Raw genomic sequence first — 21,601 nt, forward strand, 5'->3', positions numbered from 1 at the left:
GCGCCTAACTAGTATTATATCATTGGTCTAACTTTTTCCATCTATATCCTGTGTGTGATGAATAACATATAAATTGATCTAAATTTTTGTCATAAACTATGCCATTTGTACTCTAATCCACTTGAGATTAATGAATGTCGTATATGATTAAAAAAATTATTAATTTCATCTCTTTTGTTATTCTAATAATCTATTATATGCTGTTATATCCCATGATCAAACTATGTATTCAACTGTTAATTTTTCAATATTATTTTATTATATATTTACTTGTTTCCATAATCACAGTCTAATTAATGATTTATGTTTTTTTTTTAAACTTTGGTGGTCTCAATACGAAGCCCAACTCATATTGAGCATTTGAAATTTAAATCATTAAAAAGCTCAATTAGTCCCCAATGCGCAAGAATAGACTAATATCCTCATGGCATTTTTTGACGTAACTGATTTTGTCAAAAGTGTGTGTGTATATGTAGACACAAGCGCACACACACACACATATATATATAGTTATGCGTGGATTTCTACATATATTTAACACGTGAATTTACTAATATATTGTATATTAATTAATTGAAAAAAATAAATAAAAACACTAATGGCATATTAGTTCCGTCACACACGCCTACAACATAAAAACTTATCATGCATTATATAGAACGCAATTGTGCACACCGAATCATAATTTTAATTATATATATCTTTCTTTATTCATAAAAATAATAATAATAATAACAATAACAATAATAATTACAACAGCAACCATAATTTTTAGAAACGCGTGAACATGACATGAGAAGTCCTCATTCTTCGGGGCCGTTCCAAATTTCCAATGCCGCGTTTCTCCAAATCCTGTTAAAAAATAATAATAATAATAAAGTAAGCGAAAGATATTGACTGGAATTAAACTGCATGGAAACTGTTTCCAATAAGTTCTCTCGCTTTTAATATTGAAGAACGTTTACTAAGAAATTTGAGGTCAAGCTTGGATGGGGATGGATCATCCCATTCCCACCGATGCTAACTCATTTACAATTACTAGGAAATTAAGCGACTTCACTTTGCCGTATTGACTTCCCCATTGAAATCTGAAAGCTTCCACCTAAACAAATCGTGGAAAGAGACTTCAGAAGCTGCATGGCATCCGCATACAAAATTTACAGTAAGAAACGAAATTGAACATGTGTATCTAGATTTGTCCCTTTATCTTCCATTCCATTAATGCTTGAAGCCTAGCACTCAGTAATTAAAAATTTTCTTCCATCATGTCGATTTCATTTTATGAATAATTAATATTATTTTTAAACAAATTATTTAGCGCTAATTAATTCAATCACATAGTTGTATACTAAACTATGATAAGTTTAAAGCCCGCCTCTCACCGTGCAAGTGAAACTGTAGAAAACATAGCGCATTAACACTTTTATACCGTTCTGCTTAGTTTATTCAAATTCGTTAATTGTATCCTGGAATTGGAGGAGCAATGAGTAGTGACGAAGCTTCAATTTTCTCAACTTTTCTGTTTTGTCTGTTGATGTTTGTATTCAGCCCCAGAGAAATTGAAGCAAGAAAACTTGAAGTACAAATGTGTTCTTCTTCTTGTGGAGATGTCAAAAGCATAAGCTACCCTTTTCGCCTCAAGGGCGATCCAGCTGGATGCGGCCATCCGAAGTTAGAACTTTCTTGCGAGAGCAACAAAACCATCTTAGAATTCAATTCTGGAAAGTACTATGTGAACAGTATTTCCTATGATAAATGTACAATCAGTGTTGTCGATGTTAACTTAGCCAATGGAAGCTGCAGCTTGCCGTCCAATTATCTTCCCCCATCTTATGATGACATTTTCGGATATCTTTTTGGTTATTTGGGTCCTTCATGCGCCTATTATGTGAATTGCTTGGGTAATATTGTTGATCAGGCATATGAGAAAGTTCCATGTTTGAGTAACAATCAGTCGAATGTCTATGTTTATGTTACAAATGATACCATCAACAGCAGAATATCAGATCTTCCAGACTCATGCGACATCATTTCAAAGGTTCCTGTAGTTCTTAATAGGAGCGTGGACAAACCTTCTTATGAAGACCTCCGAAAATTGCTGGAGTCAGGGTTCGATTTTACATGGTGGAACCCCAGATTCACAATGACTTACTGTAAGCTTATGCTTATATTTATTTATGCATTCAAAAGCAAGGGCTTTGTTTTTGTTTTTCAATATTGTACGTAATAAAGAATTTGTGAACTATCTCTAAGAGCAGACCGATATGGCCTTTAATTTCTGTTTCTTTTTCACTTTTGCAGCCTTTGAAGATTGCAAAGAAGACCATGGAGGATTTGTTTGCTACCAATATGGAATACGTAAGCAGATCCCTACAGATCACTTTGTTTAAGGGTTTTCGATGTTAATAAATGTGATGGCTTTATGTACTCTCTAATTTTTTTCTCTCCAACTGCAGTTGTCCGTGAAATCTTGCGGGCTTCCTACCTGCAAGTACCAGAAAGTCTGGGGGATCAGTTAAGTTGGTTAAGTTTTCTGTTAGGTAAAATCTCCTCTCCAGGATCCTCTTTTATTGCTTTGCTTACTACTATTTACTTTCAATAAACGTTCTCTTTACCAGGGTTTGCAGTTGATGTTCTGATAATTGGTAGATTTATTCTTGCTCCAATAGTCTTTCTCGTGTTCCTTATCCACAAATACAGAACGACATTGCAAACAGTTGATAATATTGAGAAATTTCTGCACAACCATCAATCGTGGATGCCTAAAAGGTACTCTTACCCGGAGATAATTGCCGTGACAAACCACTTCACTCATAAATTAGGCCAAGGTGGCTTTGGTTCAGTTTATAAAGGACAACTTCATACCGGTCGCTTGATTGCTGTTAAGATGCTGGAGAACTCCAAGTTCAGTGCGGAGGAATTCATCAACGAAGTTTCAACAATAGGTAGAATTCACCACGTTAATGTGGTCCAGTTATTGGGGTTCTGTTCTGAGGGATCCAAACGCGCACTTGTCTACGAGTTTATGCCTAACGGATCACTCGATAGGCATATCTTTCCTAAGGAAAGTAGAGGCCAATCTTTTAGTTGGGAGAAACTCCACGAAGTTGCTTTAGGAACTGCCCGTGGGATCGAGTATTTACACAACGGATGTGATGTCTGCATTCTTCATTTCGACATTAAGCCTCACAACATCCTGCTAGATCATAATTTCATCCCAAAGGTCTCAGATTTCGGCCTTGCAAAGTTTCATCCCAAGGAAAATGATTTTGTGTCCATCAGTGCCACAAGAGGAACCATAGGATACATAGCACCTGAGCTGATTTCAAGGAATTTTGGAACTGTTTCTTGCAAGTCAGATGTTTACGGTTTTGGGATGGTGTTGTTGGAAATGGCTGGAGGAAGAAGGAATTCTAATATGAATGCAACTCGTTCAAGCAAAGCATATTTCCCATCTTGGGTATATGACCAATTAAATAAGGGAGGTGATTTAGAGCTTCAGAATGTGACTGAAATCGAGTCCGTGATTGCAAGGAAACTATGTATGATTGGTTTATGGTGTATTCAGGTGAAGCCAGCTGATCGCCCCTCTATGACAAAAGTATTGGAAATGTTAGAAGGGAGTATCGATGATTTGCAAATGCCTCCGAAACCTTTCTTCTCTTCTTCTTGACATATCTCCGGAAGAGAGATTGAATCAGATTCTTCAACAGAGTTGTTAGTGTCTGAATCGATTGAGGAATGTTCTTTCAATGATAGTTATGCTTAGTTTTGGCAATGATATGTGTAAAAAAGAAATAAATTGTCGTCGTGCTACCAGAGCTTCTATAACATTATGTTGAAAAATTTCAGTACGATTCATTGTTCGATGTGAATATTCCAATTTTGCTCGCATCGACCAGAATATGGTGAAGGTTTGTCATGTGATCATGTACATTCATCAAACTATTGAAACGCTGCTTGCTGCATCTCTGATTGAGCTAGAGTATGCTTTGAACTCTCTGGTCCTGCTGAACTTAATTTAAAGTACAATTACCAAAGTATATCGTAGACACCTAGCTATCACCACACATCCACTTTTACTTAATAGATAATAATTTCATCTCACAACAGTGATGAATTAAAAGACATCTAGTTCCCATCAATCCTAAACACACCCTTAGTCTCCCACTGATATATTATAGTAAGCGGAGGGTAGCTGCTAGGAATTACCTATTTTCTAAAGAACATTACTTACTGATCTTAAAAACATAATTTTCTCATTTCTTTATCTACAAATTACTTTCGCAACTCTCACTAAAATCTATATCACAAACAGCAAGTCCCATCCTATTCCTTCATGCATCTGATATTGGCAGATATTAAAGTTGACTAGTCTCTTTGGGGCTACCATTGACTTAGAAAATGGAGAAAAGAAAGAAGGAAAGAACAGAAGAAATTAAAAAGAAACCCATTTTCGTACCTTTTTCCGTGACAAATTGACAATCAAACTCTGCTCTCCCTCATTACTCCAAAAGCATAACTCAAACTCTGTTCTAACTCAAACTCCGCTCTGCCTCTCCCTCCATGTCCCTCGTGATGAGTTTAATAATCCTCTTCCTCTTCTTACCATACACATGTACATTAGCCAAAGCTTCTGCAGAAGACAACAAGACAGATAAATATGAATTCTGTCAACCAACAAGATGCAGTAATAAGAGCCCAAGGATCAGATATCCCTTCAGACTCAAAGCTCAACCAACATCTTGTGGCCTTGAAGGGTTTGAATTGTCATGCTTAAGTGACAAGACAATCTTGCATCTTCCTTCCTCTGGTGATTATTATGTCCACGAAATTTCTTATCTGGACAGCAGTATTACCATTGCAGATGTGAATGAGACGGCATGCCCGTTTCAAAGTCTTATCTCTGTCAACCTCACAAACTCCAAATTCTTTCTTCCCTTTAATGAAAGTTACGCTTTATGTAACTGCCCTGAGAAGGTTGCTGCAGAACGGACTTCTGTTGAAGCAATTGGACCTATCAATTGTCTTAGCAATGAAAACAATCTTTTCTATGCCATATATAGCGAATATTCAATGGAGTATATGCCTCCATCTTGCAGAAAATCTCGAACAGTTGAGATTCCTGATGGGTTACCTCTGCAGGATATTGCAACGACGGCGAGGGCAAGACCAGTAGTCTTAGGATGGGAAACTCTTGATGGATGCTACGACTGCGAAAATTCAGGGAATTATTGTGGGTTCAACACTACAAGCAATTCGACAATCTGCGTTTATTGTGGGTTCAATACTACAAGCAATTCGACAATCTGCGTTGCCGTTAAAAACCAAAAACGTAAGTAATCATATCTTTTCTCAGTCACCTCTCTCTACAGTGCTTGAAAGTGAAAGCCTCGTCTCTATTTAGCAAACAATAAAAATAATAAGTTGAATTTATTATCATTGTTATATATGCCGGAAAATTTATCAGAGCAGTGTAAATGAAAAGAAAAAATAATAATAATTAGGCTTTGCATTATTTTTTCAATTGTAAAAGTGTAATTACAATTGCTAGAAGTTAAAAATTAAAGAAGCCATCTATATTAATAGGGGTGGCCACTGGGCAAAGGTTAGATTTAGTTGAATTCCGATGGTGAGTTTTTTAAAAAATTAACAATTTGAACTGAACTGAAAATCCAATCAATTTGGTTCGATTTAGTTAGGCTTTTTTTGTTTTTTTTTTTCATTTGAGCTGTAATTTCTTTTGCCTTTTCCTACTTTTTTATTTTTTATTTTCTCTCATTTAAATCGATGAATTTTTTTTTGAAAAAAAACTGACGATTCGTTTTTTTGGCAGCAAATATAATTTTACCCACCCCTAATCTGCATGGCAAATATCATTGCTATTAAAGGCTGCTTCCAGTATTAGTGCCAGTTGTAGATTGTTTAATAAAATGTTGCTAGCCAGGCTGATTTGACTGTTTGAAGAAAAACTGATACTACTCAGGACCAAATAGATACTACTAATTTTCTTTATCTCGTCAATTTAATCTTTGAATCTTTATATTACAATTAATTTTCGTAAATGGTGAGAGATTGATTAGACTCACAATGCCTGATTAAAGTTTACCCTATTATATTTTCTTGCGTACTCAATGAATACAAATTAAGAAGAATTATTATACTAATACCTATGATTAAGTTCATGATGGAAAATTATTGAGAAAAAATTTTGTTCAATCAAGTAACCCTCAATATTCACATGGAATAAGAGATGAGGGGAAAAAAATCATTTTGTGAATGCAGAAAGGGGAAAAAAAAACATAAAGACAGAGATTTCTAATTGTGATAATTTTGGTGTTTTTATTGTGTACTTAAAGTTAAAATTTTAAAATTGAAGTGTGTAAGGTAAAAGAGTTCTAATTTGCCGTTTAAATAATTTCATCCTTTTGCTTATTATTATTTTTTCATTATTTAATTAAATGAAAAATTAATTATCTATCCACCCATGTGAATAAGATACCTAATTATAATTTAAGTTACGAAAAAATACCTATATATGAGATGGTCACATGAGAGGGACTTGTTAAAACCCAATCAAATGATATTAGAGTCTTTATGCTACCAAGTTAAGCTTGCACGGGTCCAGACTTTTAGCATCTCATTTTATTGTTTGAGTTAATTTTTTAACTAACTTTTCTTAGTTATATATAACAGATGGTCCTGGCCCTTTATCTATAAGTCTAATATCCACAGGCACAAGCATTGGAGGCATCACCCTCTTTGCATTAGTGATATTCCTCATTTACAGATCAAGAGAATCTGAAAAAGAAAAAGAGACTCAACTGAAGGTGGAGAAGTTCCTCGAAAACTACAGGACCGTCAATCCCACCAGATATACTTACAAAGAACTCAAGAAAATAACAAGCAGATTTAAGCACAGGCTCGGTCAGGGAGGTTACGGAAGCGTGTTCAGAGGAAAGCTCTTCAACGGAATTCCAGTTGCTGTCAAGATGTTGGAACATTTAAAAGGAAATGGACAAGAGTTCATCAATGAAGTGGCCACAATTGGCAGGATTCACCACTTCCACATTGTTCGGCTTCTGGGATTTTGCTCTGAAGGAAACAGGCGTGCTCTTATTTACGAGTTTATGCCCAATGGATCACTTGAGAAATTCATCTTCTCAAAGACAAATAGCTCAAGTCATCGTCAATTGAGTTGGGAGAAGCTGAGGAAGATTGCATTTGGCGTTGCCCGTGGAGTGGAGTACTTGCACCAAGGATGCAACCACAGGATCCTGCACTTCGATATCAAGCCTCACAATATATTATTAGACCATAATTTTCAACCGAAGATTTCAGATTTTGGACTGGCTAAGTTGTGCTCAAAGGACATAAGCATTGTATCTCTGACAGCTGCCAGAGGCACTTCGGGCTACATTGCACCTGAACTTTTCTCCAGGAATTTTGGTGAGATCTCTTACAAGTCTGATGTTTACAGTTACGGAATGATGCTGTTAGAGATGGTCGGATGCAGAAAAAATAATGATCCTGCGGTTGAAATTCAGAGCCAAATATATTTTCCGGAGTGGATTTACAATAGAATGGGGCAAGGACAAGAGCTCTGTTTGGAATTTGAGGAAGATGGGGATGAGGGAATTGCCAGAAAGCTTGCAATTGTGGCTCTTTGGTGCATTCAATGGAATCCCACGGAGAGACCTTCCATGCCAATGGTATTACAAATGCTTGAAGCTGATTTTCAAAGCTTGGAGATCCCTCCAATGCCCTTTGTCTCTTCTGATGTTGAGACAGGTGCAATCAATTGATCTAGATAATAGAAGATTACAATTTAAAAGAGATATTGTTAATTTGTTTCAAAATTTCCCCGATTATAAGAAAAATTATTTAGTCCTCCTTGTTATTGGAACACTTGAAAACCAGTATATTGAGTTTTTATTCGATTGTAGTTGTTTTATCTATCGCTTAAAATCTTTGATGTGTTTGACTGATACAACATTAATACAATTATAGATGACTTTTTTCAATTTGTCATATTAGTTGAGAACCTACTATTGTACTTCTATTATGTACTTAAAAATTGAGATGAATGAAATTTATTATTTTAAAATATAAAAATCTTAATATTATCACTCACATTCTTCTTGTATTTATATATGTTCTCGTATCATGCGCTCAACTAAAATTTAGGAATCTTTTATTTTTGATGGGGCTTTTTTTTTTTCCTTTAAAACCAAAATAAAGTTGGGATTCATTTATGTTTTAATCACATGCTTGTTTCAAAATTTTACTTTCTTACAATGTTTTTACAATTTTTTTAAAATGTACTCTCATATTTGTTAAATTTAAGAATTAAAGTCCATGATATTATATTCATCTTTAAGTTTCTCAACAGCTACTTCGGAAGTGAATCAGACTGGAAGGGAAAAAATGAACAAAACAACGGAACAGTTCATGGCTTTACGCTTCTTTATGGACTGCGGTTGCCTCCAAGAATAGCCCAAGTCATTAGTGGGCTTTTTATGCTCCTCTGAAAAGCCCAAAGCGTCCGTGATAAAGCAGCTCATAGGAGCAGTCCCAATTATGAATCTCTCTTAACTCCTCAAGCGGGGTTTCATTTTGAATGCCGCCAATTGCCTCATTTCACAATATAGATACGCATGCATGGAGGATATATATACACTGGGTTTAGATGTGTATACATAACTTATAAAGTTATAATTATATTAGGAGTATAATTGTATATGTATGTATGTGTTTGTCTGTGTGTCTTTCTCTCTCTCTGTATATATATATATATGAACAATAAAATAATAATAAAATGAAAATTAACAAATAGCACCTGGAAGAAGATCAGTAGATCACTACAGTTTTGAGGGCTAAATGAAGCTGCACGTTGATGACAGAATACAGAGAGCACAAAGATTTAAAATACGTTTGCTTAATGGCATTTTAATTTATGCGCTCTCTATCTTCTGTCAACAAAATTTCAGAAAATTAGGGCCCTCTACTTCAATTAGAACAAAAACATGCACCAAATATTAATAAGGAAAAAAAATCACCAATCGATACGTTTTTGTCTCCACAATAATAAATAGCTGCGGAATGGCCATCGAAGCGTGCATATCCATAGCAGCATGACATTAAAGTGCTTGATAAATTGTTTACAGTAGCATGACTTTGTATGCCAGATAAATGGTTGCAGGCTTAAACGCATTAATTTATGAAGTGCTTCCCCCTTTTAGGCTGGAGATAAATCCAATCTACATTACTTTCCCTCCTTTTCTTGCTCGCCTTTTGCAATAGATATGTTATTATTTTGTTTTTTTAGTACATTTTCAATGAGACTACTATTCCTATATCGGCTGCCAAGTTAACCATTTGATCAATATTTATTTTATGGATTTGAATTCGACATGACAAACATTAAAAACAAGTGGCATACAACATGACCAAATTTTACATCAATACATACATTATACTAATGCAGCTGCGACATTTGAAATAAGTGATTATTTCATTAAAGCAATTTATGGCAGTGATACATACCACATGAAACACAACAGAACTTGTTACAATGTCACAAAATTAATACGAAAACATTTGATGGAGAGGAAATCTATGCAGAAGTGATTTGCCTTCATAAAATATCATAGTGACACTTTTGACTCTTGACGGCAACGAAGTCTACTCATAGAACCAATCTTGAATCGGAAATGGAGAGTTTTAAAAATCACATGAAAAATTAGCTTACGAAGACACACCAAAATGTTGCACCAAGCATAAGATTCAAGTATCCTTAGCTCGAATCTGTTGTGTGTGACTTAAGTGGATATATCAAACCACATTGATTTTTTGTTCCCTTTGCGCCTAACTAGTATTACATCGGTGGTCTAACTTTTTTCATTCATATACTGTGTGTGATGAATTACATATAAATTGATCTAAATTTTAGTCATAAATTATATCATTTCTACTCTAATCTACTTGAGATTAATGAACGTCGTATATGATAAAAAAAATAAATTATTAATAACATCTCTTTTCTTATTCTAATAATCTATTATTTGTTGTCATATCTTATGATCAAACTATGTATTCGACCATTAATTTTCCAATATCATTTTTTGATATATTTACTTGTTTCCATTATTACAGTCTAACGGTTTATACTTCTTTCAGGATTTTGGTGGTCTCAATGTGAAGCCCAGCTCATATTGGGCATTTGAAATCGAAATCATTAAAAAGCCCAAAAAATAACTAATGCGCAAGGATAGACTCATATCCATATATATATATATATATATATAAATGTTCTAATTTAGGATTTTAAAGTGCGGGAAAGTTTGAAAAATCTTTAAAATTGTAAACTTTTAAAACTGTGCGGTTTTAAAACTTTCCTAAACTTTCCCGCACTTTAAAATTCTGGATATATATATATATATATATATCAGGAATCCTTAACTTTAATAAAGTTAGAGATTAGCCAAAAAACAAAAAAATTTAGATTTTAATACACTACATAAAAAAATACAATCCATTGGAATATGTGTTTATTTTATCTTTTAACTTACCCATAACTTTATTAAAATCAGAGATCCCTAATTAAAAAACTAATATATATATATATATATATATATATATATACACACACACATACACATACAATATTTCTATTATCCAAATGTCCGGATATTAGTTATCCTCTGCATGTTGAATATAAGCGGTTGGATCAAATTGAGTCAATCCAACGCTCTTAAAACTTTTGCGCGCTAAACTAGTAAAGTGCAATAAATATTATATTGATTTATTGTCGTAAAAGAACCCTAGTTATATAACTAGTTGTCTGCCTATTAACTAGTTGCCAAGCCAAAACACTAATTATCATTGACTTTAATTTTTAATTTTGATCGCTACTGTTGGCGGGTTCTCACAATTAATAACAGGTATGCTAAATTCTTTTAAAAATATATATGTGTGTATTATTTTACTCATGAGTCATGAATATAATCTGACGCCTTTTATTTTATTATTTGTATTGTTCTATTCTTGTCTACATCTTTCTAATTTCCATGTAGCTAAAATCCATTTTCATATTAATTACTATAGATCGTGATGTTATAATAATTTTTTTTTCTTGTTTGATTTATGAAGAGAATGAATGATATTGGAATAGACACTGGGGAAAGTTATGAAGAAGCCAAGCAAGAGCAGAGAGACAAAGTTTACAAACCCGTAGTCATACCACATGATCATATGCCCAGGTTATGACAAGAATTTGTCTTACTAGATGACGTTCATGAATTTTATAATGAATATGCAAAAAAGGTTGGTTTTAGCGTGAGAATCAACTCTAGTAAGAAAAGTCACACAGGCGAAATTGTAAGGAAGGAGTATATATGCTCTAAAGAAGGGGCAACCACTAAAGAAGTAGTTGAAAAAAAACGACGACGCGGTAAAGTGAGAGAGGGTTGTAAGGCAAAACTAGCAATGGTTAAGTCTAAATCAGGAACTTATGTAGCTAGCGTATTTGAAGAGGATCATAACCACCCATTAACAACACCCCGAAGAGTACACCTTTTAAGATCTGTAAAGGAAGCTCATTGTGCTGAGCTTATGAAGAATAGAAAGGTGAAGAAGCCGATAGTTTCAGCAAGTGAAGTTAGTCAATCATGCCAGCTCAGCAGTGCCAAGTCATCAGAGTTAGTTATGAAATACCAAGTCAGCACAGGATGTTAAAGTCTGTTATTAATAATTCTTGTGTGCATAACTAACTCGTGTGTATATAAGCTGTGATTGATTAAGTTGTAAATGACTTTTGTGAATTGTCCAGATTCAATGAAATAAAATTTTCTCTGCAATTTTTCCTTTAAAACAAACAGCTCAAGTTTTCTTTTATGGTATCAGAGCCACAATGGCTAGTTCCAGTACAACTAATCAAAATCATTCGATTGTTCATCAAACTCATTCTCATCAAATTTCATTTACTTTTGCTACAACCGTCAAGCTTGATCGATCTAATTTTCTCCTCTGGCGTAAGCAAGTTCTGACTTCGATCAGAGGAAATAGACTTGAAGGTTTTATCTCAGAAAATCAAAATATTCCAGAACAGTATTTGTCTCAAGCTCGAACTGATGGATCTGTGGAGAGAACTGAGAATCCAGCATATGTAAATTGGAGAGCTCAGGATCAGACTCTGCTGAGCTGGCTCTTTTCAACTATAAGTGAAGGTATTCTAAGCTCAGTTCTCAATTATGATACTACATTTGATGTCTGGAAGTCGATTGAAAAGCAATTTGGAGTTCAATCTGAAGCAAAGGTTATGCAGCTTCGATATGAATTAGATACCTTAAGAAAAGAATCAATGTCGATTGAAGAATATTGCTCAAAGATGAAGATACTTGCTAATAAGCTTGCCTGTGCTGGTGATAATATAACTGAAAAAGATCTGCTAATAAGAACTCTTAATGGATTAGGATCTGGCTATCTGGATTTAGCTTCAATAATTACAGCAAATAAAATGAGTTATGATGATGCATATGCACTTTTGTTGAGTCATGAGGCTAGATTGGAACAACATCAGAATTCTCAGAATTCTCAGGCCATGTTTAATGCTAATCACAGTATGATGAATGCAAACTATTCACAAATGAGGGGAATTCCTAGGAGAAATACTTATGGTAATGGATCCTTTGGTCAATTTGGAGGAAGAAGTCAAAATTTTGGTCGAGGCATGTTCTTTAACTCTTATCCTAGAGGTTTTCCAGCTGGTAGTAGTACTGCTGGTGGTTTTGGAAGAGGTCATGCTGCAAGCTTTGGAAGAAATCAACAATTTACACATCATCCTAGGTCACCACATGTAAGGAATACATTTTTACCTGGAATGAGCTCAAGCATTTCTGCTGGTGAATCTAATGAGTCAATACCTGTGTGCCAAATATGTCACAAACAAGGTCATACTGCTGATGCTTGCTGGTATAGATATGGTGATAATTACTCTCCTTTTCCAAAACAATTTGGGAGAGGAAAGATGATGGGACCTAAAGCAGCATATATGACCAATTTTGAGCCATTCTCATACCACCAGTCAGCTATTGAAGATCCTTATGAACTTTCTGGTGTCAACTCTGGCTGTCAACCAGTTCATTACTCCCCTGTTTCTTCTTATTCATCAGAAGCATTTACTTTGCCTGAAGCTTATGTTGCAAATCTGGAAGATTCATCAGATGAAGGGTGGTATCTGGACAGTGGTGCCACACATCACATTACAAATAACATGGAAAACATGCATGTACGAGAAGAATTCAAAGGTTTAGACCAGCTTACCATTGGCAATGGACAAGGTTTGATCATTACTCATATTGGTGATGCTTGCTTTAACTATAAATGCCTTCATACTGCCTGCCAGCACACACCTATAACACTTAAAGATATCTTATTAGTTCCTTCAATTACTAAGAACTTAATAAGTGTATCTAAGTTGACAACTGATAATAACCTTTCTATTGAATTTGTTGGCAATGTGTGTTATGTAAAGGATTCACTGAAGGGACAGGTGCTTTTGCAAGGTCTTGCTGAAAAAGGATTATACAAGTTGCTGTTAAAGTCATCTCAGACATCACCCTCTTCTTTCTTGAGTCAAGTTTCTTCAAATAAGCCTTTGTCTATGCTATCTACTTGTCATCTTTCATTTCCTGTTACAACTGGTGCTCAAAATAATCATTCAACTTCTATGTCTTGTTATCAAACTGTTGTCTCTCCTTGTAATGCATCAGTTAATAAAATCAGTTTGTTTCATAGAAGATTTGGTCATCCTCATCATGATGTACTAATACATTTGCTTAAGAATGATAAAACTATCAATCTCTCTACCAATCTTATCAAACAATCTGCACAGCAGATATGTGAGGCATGTCAACTAGGCAAGGTTCATAGATTGCATTTTCCTATTGCTGAAACCAAAACTTCTCACATCCTTGAACTCATTTATACTGATTTATGGGGACCCTCACCTATACCTTCTAGAACTGGTCATATCTATTATATCAGCTTTGTTGATGATTTTAGCCGATATACTTGGATTTATCCATTAAAGTTGAAATCAGAAGCCTTACAAATTTTCAAACTATTCAGATTGCAAGTTGAAAAACAGTTTCAATGCCCCATTAAGAAGTTGCAATCTGACTGGGGGGGAGAGTACCGAGCATTTACTGAATTCTTGAATCAAAATGGCATTATTTTCAGGCACTCATGTCCCTATACACACCATCAAAATGGGGTAGTTGAGAGAAAGCATAGGCATGTAGTTGAGTCAGGTCTCACACTTTTAGCTCAAGCTAAGTTACCCTTACAATTTTGGTGGGAAGCCTTCCAAACTGCTGTTTATCATATTAACAGGTTGCCTTCTGCAACTCTGAAATTTCTTACACCATATGAAAAGCTTTTCAGTCATAAACCAGATTACAAGATGCTCAAGTGTTTTGGCTGTGCATGTTATCCTTATTTGAGAGATTACAACAAGCATAAGTTTGCATATCATTCTAGTAAATGTATTTTCATAGGTTACAGCCCTTCTCATAAAGGGTACAAGTGTTTACATCCATCTGGTCAAACCTATATAGCTAGACATGTTGTTTTTTATGAGAATTTGTTTCTTTACTCATCAGATTCTGGTTTCACTTCAAACTCATCAAATTCATGTTCAAACCTACCATTTACTCCTCAACAAGTGTATCATCTATCCACTTTGTTAATATCTCCAATATCAGATGACAGCAACTACTATAATCATGATTCTGCAAGACCTACCAGTAGCACTTCTCATCACTCAGGTAATTCTGCATACAACATTGATCCTCACTCTTTATCACAAACAGTTCAACCACATACAGAGCCAGAGCCTTGTACTTCTCCTCATGATCAAATATCTCCTCATAATCAAATATCACTAAACACTATTCCATCTATCTCATCCCTAGAACATACACAACACATTACTACACCAGTAAACTCACATTCCATGATCACTAGAAGCAAAGCTGGGATTTTAAAGCCAAAACTCTACAATGTCACACTTGTTCATAAAGAACCAGAATCTGTCAAAGAAGCTATGGAGAATCCTAAATGGTTTGCAGCCATGAAGGATGAGTACAAGGCTCTAATGGATAACAAAACATGGTCTCTGGTTCCTAGATCAGCTGGTCAGAAAATTATTGGCAACAAGTGGGTATTTAGAGTCAAACAAAATTCAGATGGAAGTTTGGCCAAGTATAAAGCCAGACTAGTAGCTAAGGGGTTTCAGCAGATTGAAGGGGTTAATTACTTTGAGACATTTAGCCCTGTAGTAAAGTCAGCTACTGTCAGAGTGGTGATTAGTCTAGTTGTCATGAAACAATGGGAGATAAGGCAAGTCGATGTAAATAATGATTTTCTTAATGGAGAGCTGACAGAAGAGGTGTTTATGGATCAACCAGCAGGCTTTGTCAATAATCAGAAACCAGAATTTGTATGCAAACTCCATAAGTCTCTCTATGGTCTTAAACAAGCTCCAAGGGCCTGGTATGAGAAGTTAAAAAGCTGCTTGTTACAGTGGGATTTTGTCAATTCAAGAGCAGACTCTTCCTTATTCATAAAGAAAACAAGAAACTTCATGATAATGGTGTTGATTTATGTAGATGATATCTTAATCACAGGACCAGATAGTGCAGCATTGGAAACCTTTATAACTGAACTGAGCAGAGTCTTTGCCTTGAAAGATTTGGGTAATTTGTCTTATTTTCTGGGCATTGAAGTTTTGTATGATGCAGGTTGTATCTATCTGTCACAAAGGAAATACATAAGAGACTTATTATCCAAAGTTCAGCTACTTGAATGCAAAGGAATTGATAAACCTATGAGCACTGGGATAAAGCTACAAAAGGAAACTCCAGGTCATCTTGGTCAGTATATCACTGATCCTACACATTATAGAAGCATTGTGGGGGGAATGCAGTATCTGATCCTAACAAGACCAGAAATTGCATTTGCTGTCAACAAGTTAAGCCAGTATGTTTCCACTCCTACATTGCAGCACTTGGTAGCTTGTAAGAGAGTGCTCAGATACTTGAAGTCTACTTAAGATTATGGACTTAAATTTGCTCAGCATGGAGAGATGAAGATCACAGGATTCACTGATGCAGATTGGGCTGGTGATCTTGATGACAGAAAGTCTGTGGGTGCTTACTGCATTTACTTGGGAAACAATCTAATATCATGGTCATCTAAAAAGCAGTCAGTCATTGCCAGATCAAGTGCTGAAAGTGAATATAGAGCCTTAGCTTCAGCTAGTGCAGAGATAAGCTGGTTACAATCTCTGTTTTCTGAAATTGGTTTAAGCTGTACAGAAACTCCTAGTGTTTGGTGTGACAACATCAGTGCCACTGAGTTAGCTCGCAATCCAGTTATCCATTCAAGGACTAAACATATTGAAATTGACTTACACTTCATCAGAGACAAAGTGATTGCTGGAGAACTGCAAATTCAGTACATTCCTAGTGCAGAACAGATAGCTGATATCATGACCAAGCCTCTCTCATTTATTCACTTTAACTATCTTAGAGACAAACTCAATGTGCAGATGTGTCCCTTGAGTTTGAGGGGGGCTGTAAAGGAAGCTCATTGTGCTGAGCTTATGAAGAATAGAAAGGTGAAGAAGCCGATAGTTTCAGCAAGTGAAGTTAGTCAATCATGCCAGCTCAGCAGTGCCAAGTCATCAGAGTTAGTTATGAAATAGCAAGTCAGCACAGGATGTTAAAGTCTGTTATTAATAATTCTTGTGTGTATAACTAACTTGTGTGTATATAAGCTGTGATTGATTAAGTTGAATAATGACTTTGTGAATTGTCTAGATTCAATGAAATAAAATTTTCTCTGCAACTTTTCCTTTAAAAACAAACAGCTCAAGTTTTCTTTTAAGATCTCATCGTAATGTGTCAGAAGCAAAAAGATCATTGACTCGTCAATTAGCAGCAGCTAATATACCAATACATCAACAAATTAGTGTCCTTGAGTTGCAAGCTGGAGGTATACAAAATATTGGATGTCTTGGGAAAAATTTATATAACGATGAAACGAAATCCAAGAATAAAGTGAAAGGACATGATGCAGATATGTTGTTAGAGCGTTTTCAGTTGGAAAAAGAGAAAAATTCAGCATTTACTTTTACAATTGAGTCCGATAATGAAAATAGAATTACCCATTGTTTTTGGGCTGATGCAACATCTAGAAGGGGTTATAATTCTTTTGGTGATGTGGTGGTTTTTGATACTACTTATAATACCAATAAATATGGTATGATTTTTGCACCATTTATCGGGGTTAATAACCATGGCCAGACAATTGTCTTTGCTTGTTCATTCTTAAGCGATGAAACTACTGAGTCTTTTGTTTGGTTGTTTGAGTAATTTAAAAAAGCTATGCCTAGTGATCTACCGAAAATGATTATTACTGACCAAGATCCAGCTATAACGAAAGCCATTTCTGAAACTCTTCCAAATACATTTCATAGGTATTGTATCTGGCACATACTGAATAAATTTTCTAATAAGATTCATGCAATCAAGCATAAGGATTATTATCCTGATTTTCAAAAATGCATTTGGAAGTCATTGAGTAGGGATGATTTTGATAGAAATTGGCTGGAGATTGTAGAAAAAGGCAAGCTACATGATAATGCATGGCTAAAATCAGTTTTTGAAATTCGTTCAAAATGGGTGCCTACATATGTGAATCATGTCTTTTCTGCTGGAATGTCCAGCAGTCAACAAGCAGAGAGCTGTCATTCTTTCTTCAAGAGGTACGTGTCTAAAAAAAATTCATTATTGGATTTTATGATACGATTTAATAGAGCACTTAATCACCAAAGACATGAAGAGTTAAATGCTAATCATGCAGACGTCAATGAAAAACCTACTTTGAAATTGCCTTTGAAGAGGGAGAAGCAAATGGTTAGTCTTTACACACGTGAAATTTTTTATAAATTTCAAGATGAATTGTGGGATAGTTTGCAACATAAAATCGAACTTCTAAAAGAATATGCTCATCATTGTGTGTACAAAGTTGTGAACCAGAATGAAGATGATGATGTGCACGAAGTTTTGTTTGACAAAACTTTGGATTTTGCTTCATGTATTTGTAAGAAGTTTGAGAGTAAAGGAATTCCATGTAAACATATTTTAGTTTATTTTCATAGAAAGCAATTTACATATTTGCCAGATCAATACATACTGAAGAGATGGACAAAATATGCAAGATGTGATAAAGTCATTGGTGATGGTGGTTTAGAAATAGAAGATTGTTTCCAGAGTTCAATTCTCATGAGACGTACTGCATTATTTCAACTCGCTTCAAATGTTATTGATAAGGCTGTCATTAGTGAGGAGGCAAGTAAGATACTGATGGATGATTTCGAAAATTCACTTCGGAAGATTAAGTCAGTTGTAAGTCAGGATCCAAAAGCTATGGAGAAAAACAAGTGTACTGACCAACATGTATTGAATGATCCACTTGTAGTTAGGGCAAAAGGGTGTGGAAAAAGGCTGAAAAAAAGAAAAGAGAAGGCACGAGCTAAGGATAAAAACAAGCATTGTCATGGATGTGGAAAAATTGGACAATCACATGATAAAAGAAATTGTTCAATGCTCAAAAATCGGTAAGCATGTTTAACTTAACATATAATTATTATACAACATTTTTTTATACTAATTTTTTTACTCTATTTTTACTTCACATAGGTCTTCTTTATTGGATGATGCAGATAGTTTTAATGAAAGCTCCTCCTCTATAGGTACATGGTCTTTGACATAACTATAAATATATTTTGTTGTATTGACATTTGTGAATATGAAGTAAGAATCTAATTAATTATTTGTTCATGCATGTGTGGTTGACTACAGATGAATGACGGTCAAGATCTGGGTTACTTTGGATTCATTTGAGAAATCATGGTTATTATTCTGACCATGGGCTTAGCTAAAATGTTTGGGCAAATTAGAATTTTTGTCTTCTGTAATTAAATTTTACAGGACTTAATGAGTGTTAAATATTTTTCAATTAATTTACCTTATATTCCCATTTGTCTTTTATTAACTTTTTTAATTTTATAGTTGAATGTCATTCAATGAGTTGGTTGCCAGTGAACAATAATTTTTTTTTTGAAAAGAGGATTGTAAATTAATTGAGAAAATTAATGCGGTTTAATTAGAAAGATGCAGAATATTTATAAGAATTGAACAATGAAATAGAATTGGAATATATAATTTTAAAAAAATCATGAAACAACAATAAAAGAAAAAGCGCTTGATTACATTCATGATAATTAGTATATTGATTTGACAAGACTTCACATGGGATAAGTTATTTAAATAAATTTATATTTTACCAGATTTTACACTAACACAATTTAATAGACAGACAACTAGTTATATAACAAAGGTTTTTTTACGGCAATAAATCAATATAATATATGTTGCACTTTACTAGTTTAGCGGGCAAAGGCTTTAAAAGCGTTGGATTGACTCAATTTGATCCAACCGCTTATATTACACATGCGGAGGATAACTAATATCCGAACATTCGGATAATAGAAATATTGTATATATATATATATATATTATCATGTGTGGATTTCCGCATCTTTTAAAATGTGAATTTACTAATATACAATATATTAATTATTTAAAAAAAGTTAATAAAAATACTAATGCATTGTATGGCGTATACGCGCTATCACGCACACCTGAAGTATTTTAATTAGTGGAGTTGTGGGGCCTACAACACAACTCCACCAATAAAAACTTATCATGCATTATATTACTCAACTCTGGGTACCTAATCATAATTCTAAATGTACATATATTTCTTTATTCATAATAATAATAATAATAACAATAATTACAACAGCAACCATAATTTTTAGAAACTTGTGACATGACATGAGAAGTCCTCATTCTTCTGCATGTTGGTCGCTTTAAAAGTGTTGGTCGTCGGGGCCTCTCCAAATTTCCAATGCCGCGTTTCTCCAAATCCTGTCAGGAAAAAAAAAAAAAGGTGGGGTACGCCAGTGTGTTTGGTGGTGAGAAATTAAGAAAGCGAAAGATATTAACTGGAATTGGACTGCATTGAAACTGTTTCCAATAAGTTCCATCGCTTTTAATGTTGAAGAACGTTTACCAAGAAATTTGAGGTCAAGCTAGTATTGGGATGGATCATCCCATTCCCACCGATGCTAACTCATTTACAATTACCAGGAAATTAAGCGACTTCTCCTTGCCGTATGGACTTCCCCATTGGAATCTGAAAGCTTCCACCTAAACAAATCGTGGAAAGAGACTCCAGAAGCTTCGTGGCATCCGCATAAAAAATTTACAGTAAGAAACGAAATTGAACATGTTTATCTAATTTGTCCCCATTGCAGTAATGCTACAAGCCTAGCACTCAGTAATTAAAAATTTTCTTCCATCGTGTCGATTTCATTTTATGAATAATTAATATTATTTTTAAAACAAATTATTTAGTGCTAATTAATTCAATCGCATAGTTGTATACTAAACTATAATAAGTTTAAAGCCCGCCTCTCACCGCAAGTGAAACTGTAGAAAACGTAGCGCATGAACACTTTTATACCGTTCTGCTTAGTTTATTCAAATTCATTAATTGTATCCTGCAATTGGAGGAGCAATGAGTAGTGAAGAAGCTTCAATTTTCTCAACTTTTCTGTTTTGTCTGTTGATGTTTGTATTCAGCACCAGTGAAATTGAAGCAAGAAAACTTGAAGTACAAATGTGTTCTTTTTCTTGTGGAGATGTCAGAAACATAAGCTACCCTTTTCGCCTCAAGGGCGATCCAGCTGGATGCGGTCATCCGGAGTTAGAACTTTCTTGTGAGAACAACAAAACCATCTTAGAATTGTCCAATTCTGCAAGGTACTATGTAAAGAGAATTTCCCATGATAAATGTACAATCAGTGTTGCCGATGTTAACCTAGCCAATGGAAGCTGCGGCCTCCCGTACAAATCTTTTTCCCTATATCCTTACTTTTTCCGACATATTAACGGTTACATTCTTAAATCATACGCCCATTACGTGAATTGCTCAAGTAATATTATTGATCAGGCGTATACGAAAGTTCCATGTTTGAGTAACAATCAGTCGAATGTCTATGTTTATGTTGGACATGTTGGATATGGTGTCACCAACCCCAGAATATAAGATCTTCCAGACTCATGCGTCTTCATTTCAAAGGTTCCTGTAGTACTTAAAAGGGGTGTGGACAATCCTTCTTATGAAGACCTCCGAAAATCGCTGGAGTCAGGGTTCGATTTTAAACGGTTAGATGAGTGCAGGGACAACACATTTACTGAGTGTAAGCCTATGCTTATGTTTATTTATGCCTTCAAATGCAAGCGATTTGTTTTTTGTTTCTCAATATTGTACGTAATAAAGAATTTGTGAACTATATCTAAGAGCATACCGATGTGACCCTTAATTTCTGTTTCTTTTCACTTTTGCAACAGATTGCAACTTCAGATACAATGGAGTAGTGGCAAAAATTATTTGCTACCCATGT

General features: G+C 34.7%; 3 protein-coding genes and 1 pseudogene across 3 annotated transcripts; all 4 read left to right on the top strand.

Annotated features, from left to right (window-relative positions):
- Positions 1-1,472: 1,472 nt before the first annotated feature.
- Positions 1,473-3,673, top strand: LOC18051104 (rust resistance kinase Lr10). The gene is made up of 4 exons (XM_024190937.1): positions 1,473-2,153; positions 2,302-2,358; positions 2,457-2,519; positions 2,619-3,673. The coding sequence occupies exons 1-4, from the start codon at positions 1,484-1,486 to the stop codon at positions 3,671-3,673; spliced, it is 1,845 nt and encodes a 614-aa protein (XP_024046705.1). The 5' UTR covers positions 1,473-1,483.
- Positions 3,674-4,578: 905 nt separating this feature from the next.
- Positions 4,579-7,861, top strand: LOC18051105 (rust resistance kinase Lr10). The gene is made up of 2 exons (XM_024190938.1): positions 4,579-5,335; positions 6,697-7,861. Exons 1-2 carry the CDS (start codon positions 4,579-4,581, stop codon positions 7,803-7,805), a joined length of 1,866 nt encoding a protein of 621 aa, XP_024046706.1. The 3' UTR covers positions 7,806-7,861.
- Positions 7,862-17,450: 9,589 nt separating this feature from the next.
- LOC112101042 (protein FAR-RED IMPAIRED RESPONSE 1-like) lies at positions 17,451-18,689 on the top strand. Its single transcript, XM_024190939.1, has one exon. The coding sequence runs from the start codon at positions 17,451-17,453 to the stop codon at positions 18,687-18,689; it is 1,239 nt and encodes a 412-aa protein (XP_024046707.1).
- A 2,013-nt stretch (positions 18,690-20,702) lies between these two features.
- Positions 20,703-21,558, top strand: LOC18051107 (annotated as a pseudogene).
- The last annotated feature ends 43 nt before the right edge of the window (positions 21,559-21,601 follow it).

This window comes from Citrus clementina, unplaced genomic scaffold, assembly GCF_000493195.1.
Source record: "Citrus clementina cultivar Clemenules unplaced genomic scaffold, Citrus_clementina_v1.0 scaffold_2, whole genome shotgun sequence".
NCBI classification, from domain to species: Eukaryota; Viridiplantae; Streptophyta; class Magnoliopsida; order Sapindales; family Rutaceae; genus Citrus; species Citrus x clementina.

Excerpts from the sequence above, each read along its gene's own strand:
- LOC18051104 (XM_024190937.1), top strand. The coding sequence starts at position 1,484 with ATGAGTAGTGACGAAGCTTCAATTTTCTCAACTTTTCTGTTTTGTCTG. Across the intron at positions 2,154-2,301 it reads CAGATTCACAATGACTTACT|CCTTTGAAGATTGCAAAGAA; the intron begins GTAAGCTTATGC and ends TCACTTTTGCAG. Across the intron at positions 2,520-2,618 it reads AAGTCTGGGGGATCAGTTAA|GGTTTGCAGTTGATGTTCTG; the intron begins GTTGGTTAAGTT and ends TCTCTTTACCAG.
- LOC18051105 (XM_024190938.1), top strand. The coding sequence starts at position 4,579 with ATGAGTTTAATAATCCTCTTCCTCTTCTTACCATACACATGTACATTA. Across the intron at positions 5,336-6,696 it reads TGCCGTTAAAAACCAAAAAC|ATGGTCCTGGCCCTTTATCT; the intron begins GTAAGTAATCAT and ends TATATATAACAG.
- LOC112101042 (XM_024190939.1), top strand. The coding sequence starts at position 17,451 with ATGCCTAGTGATCTACCGAAAATGATTATTACTGACCAAGATCCAGCT.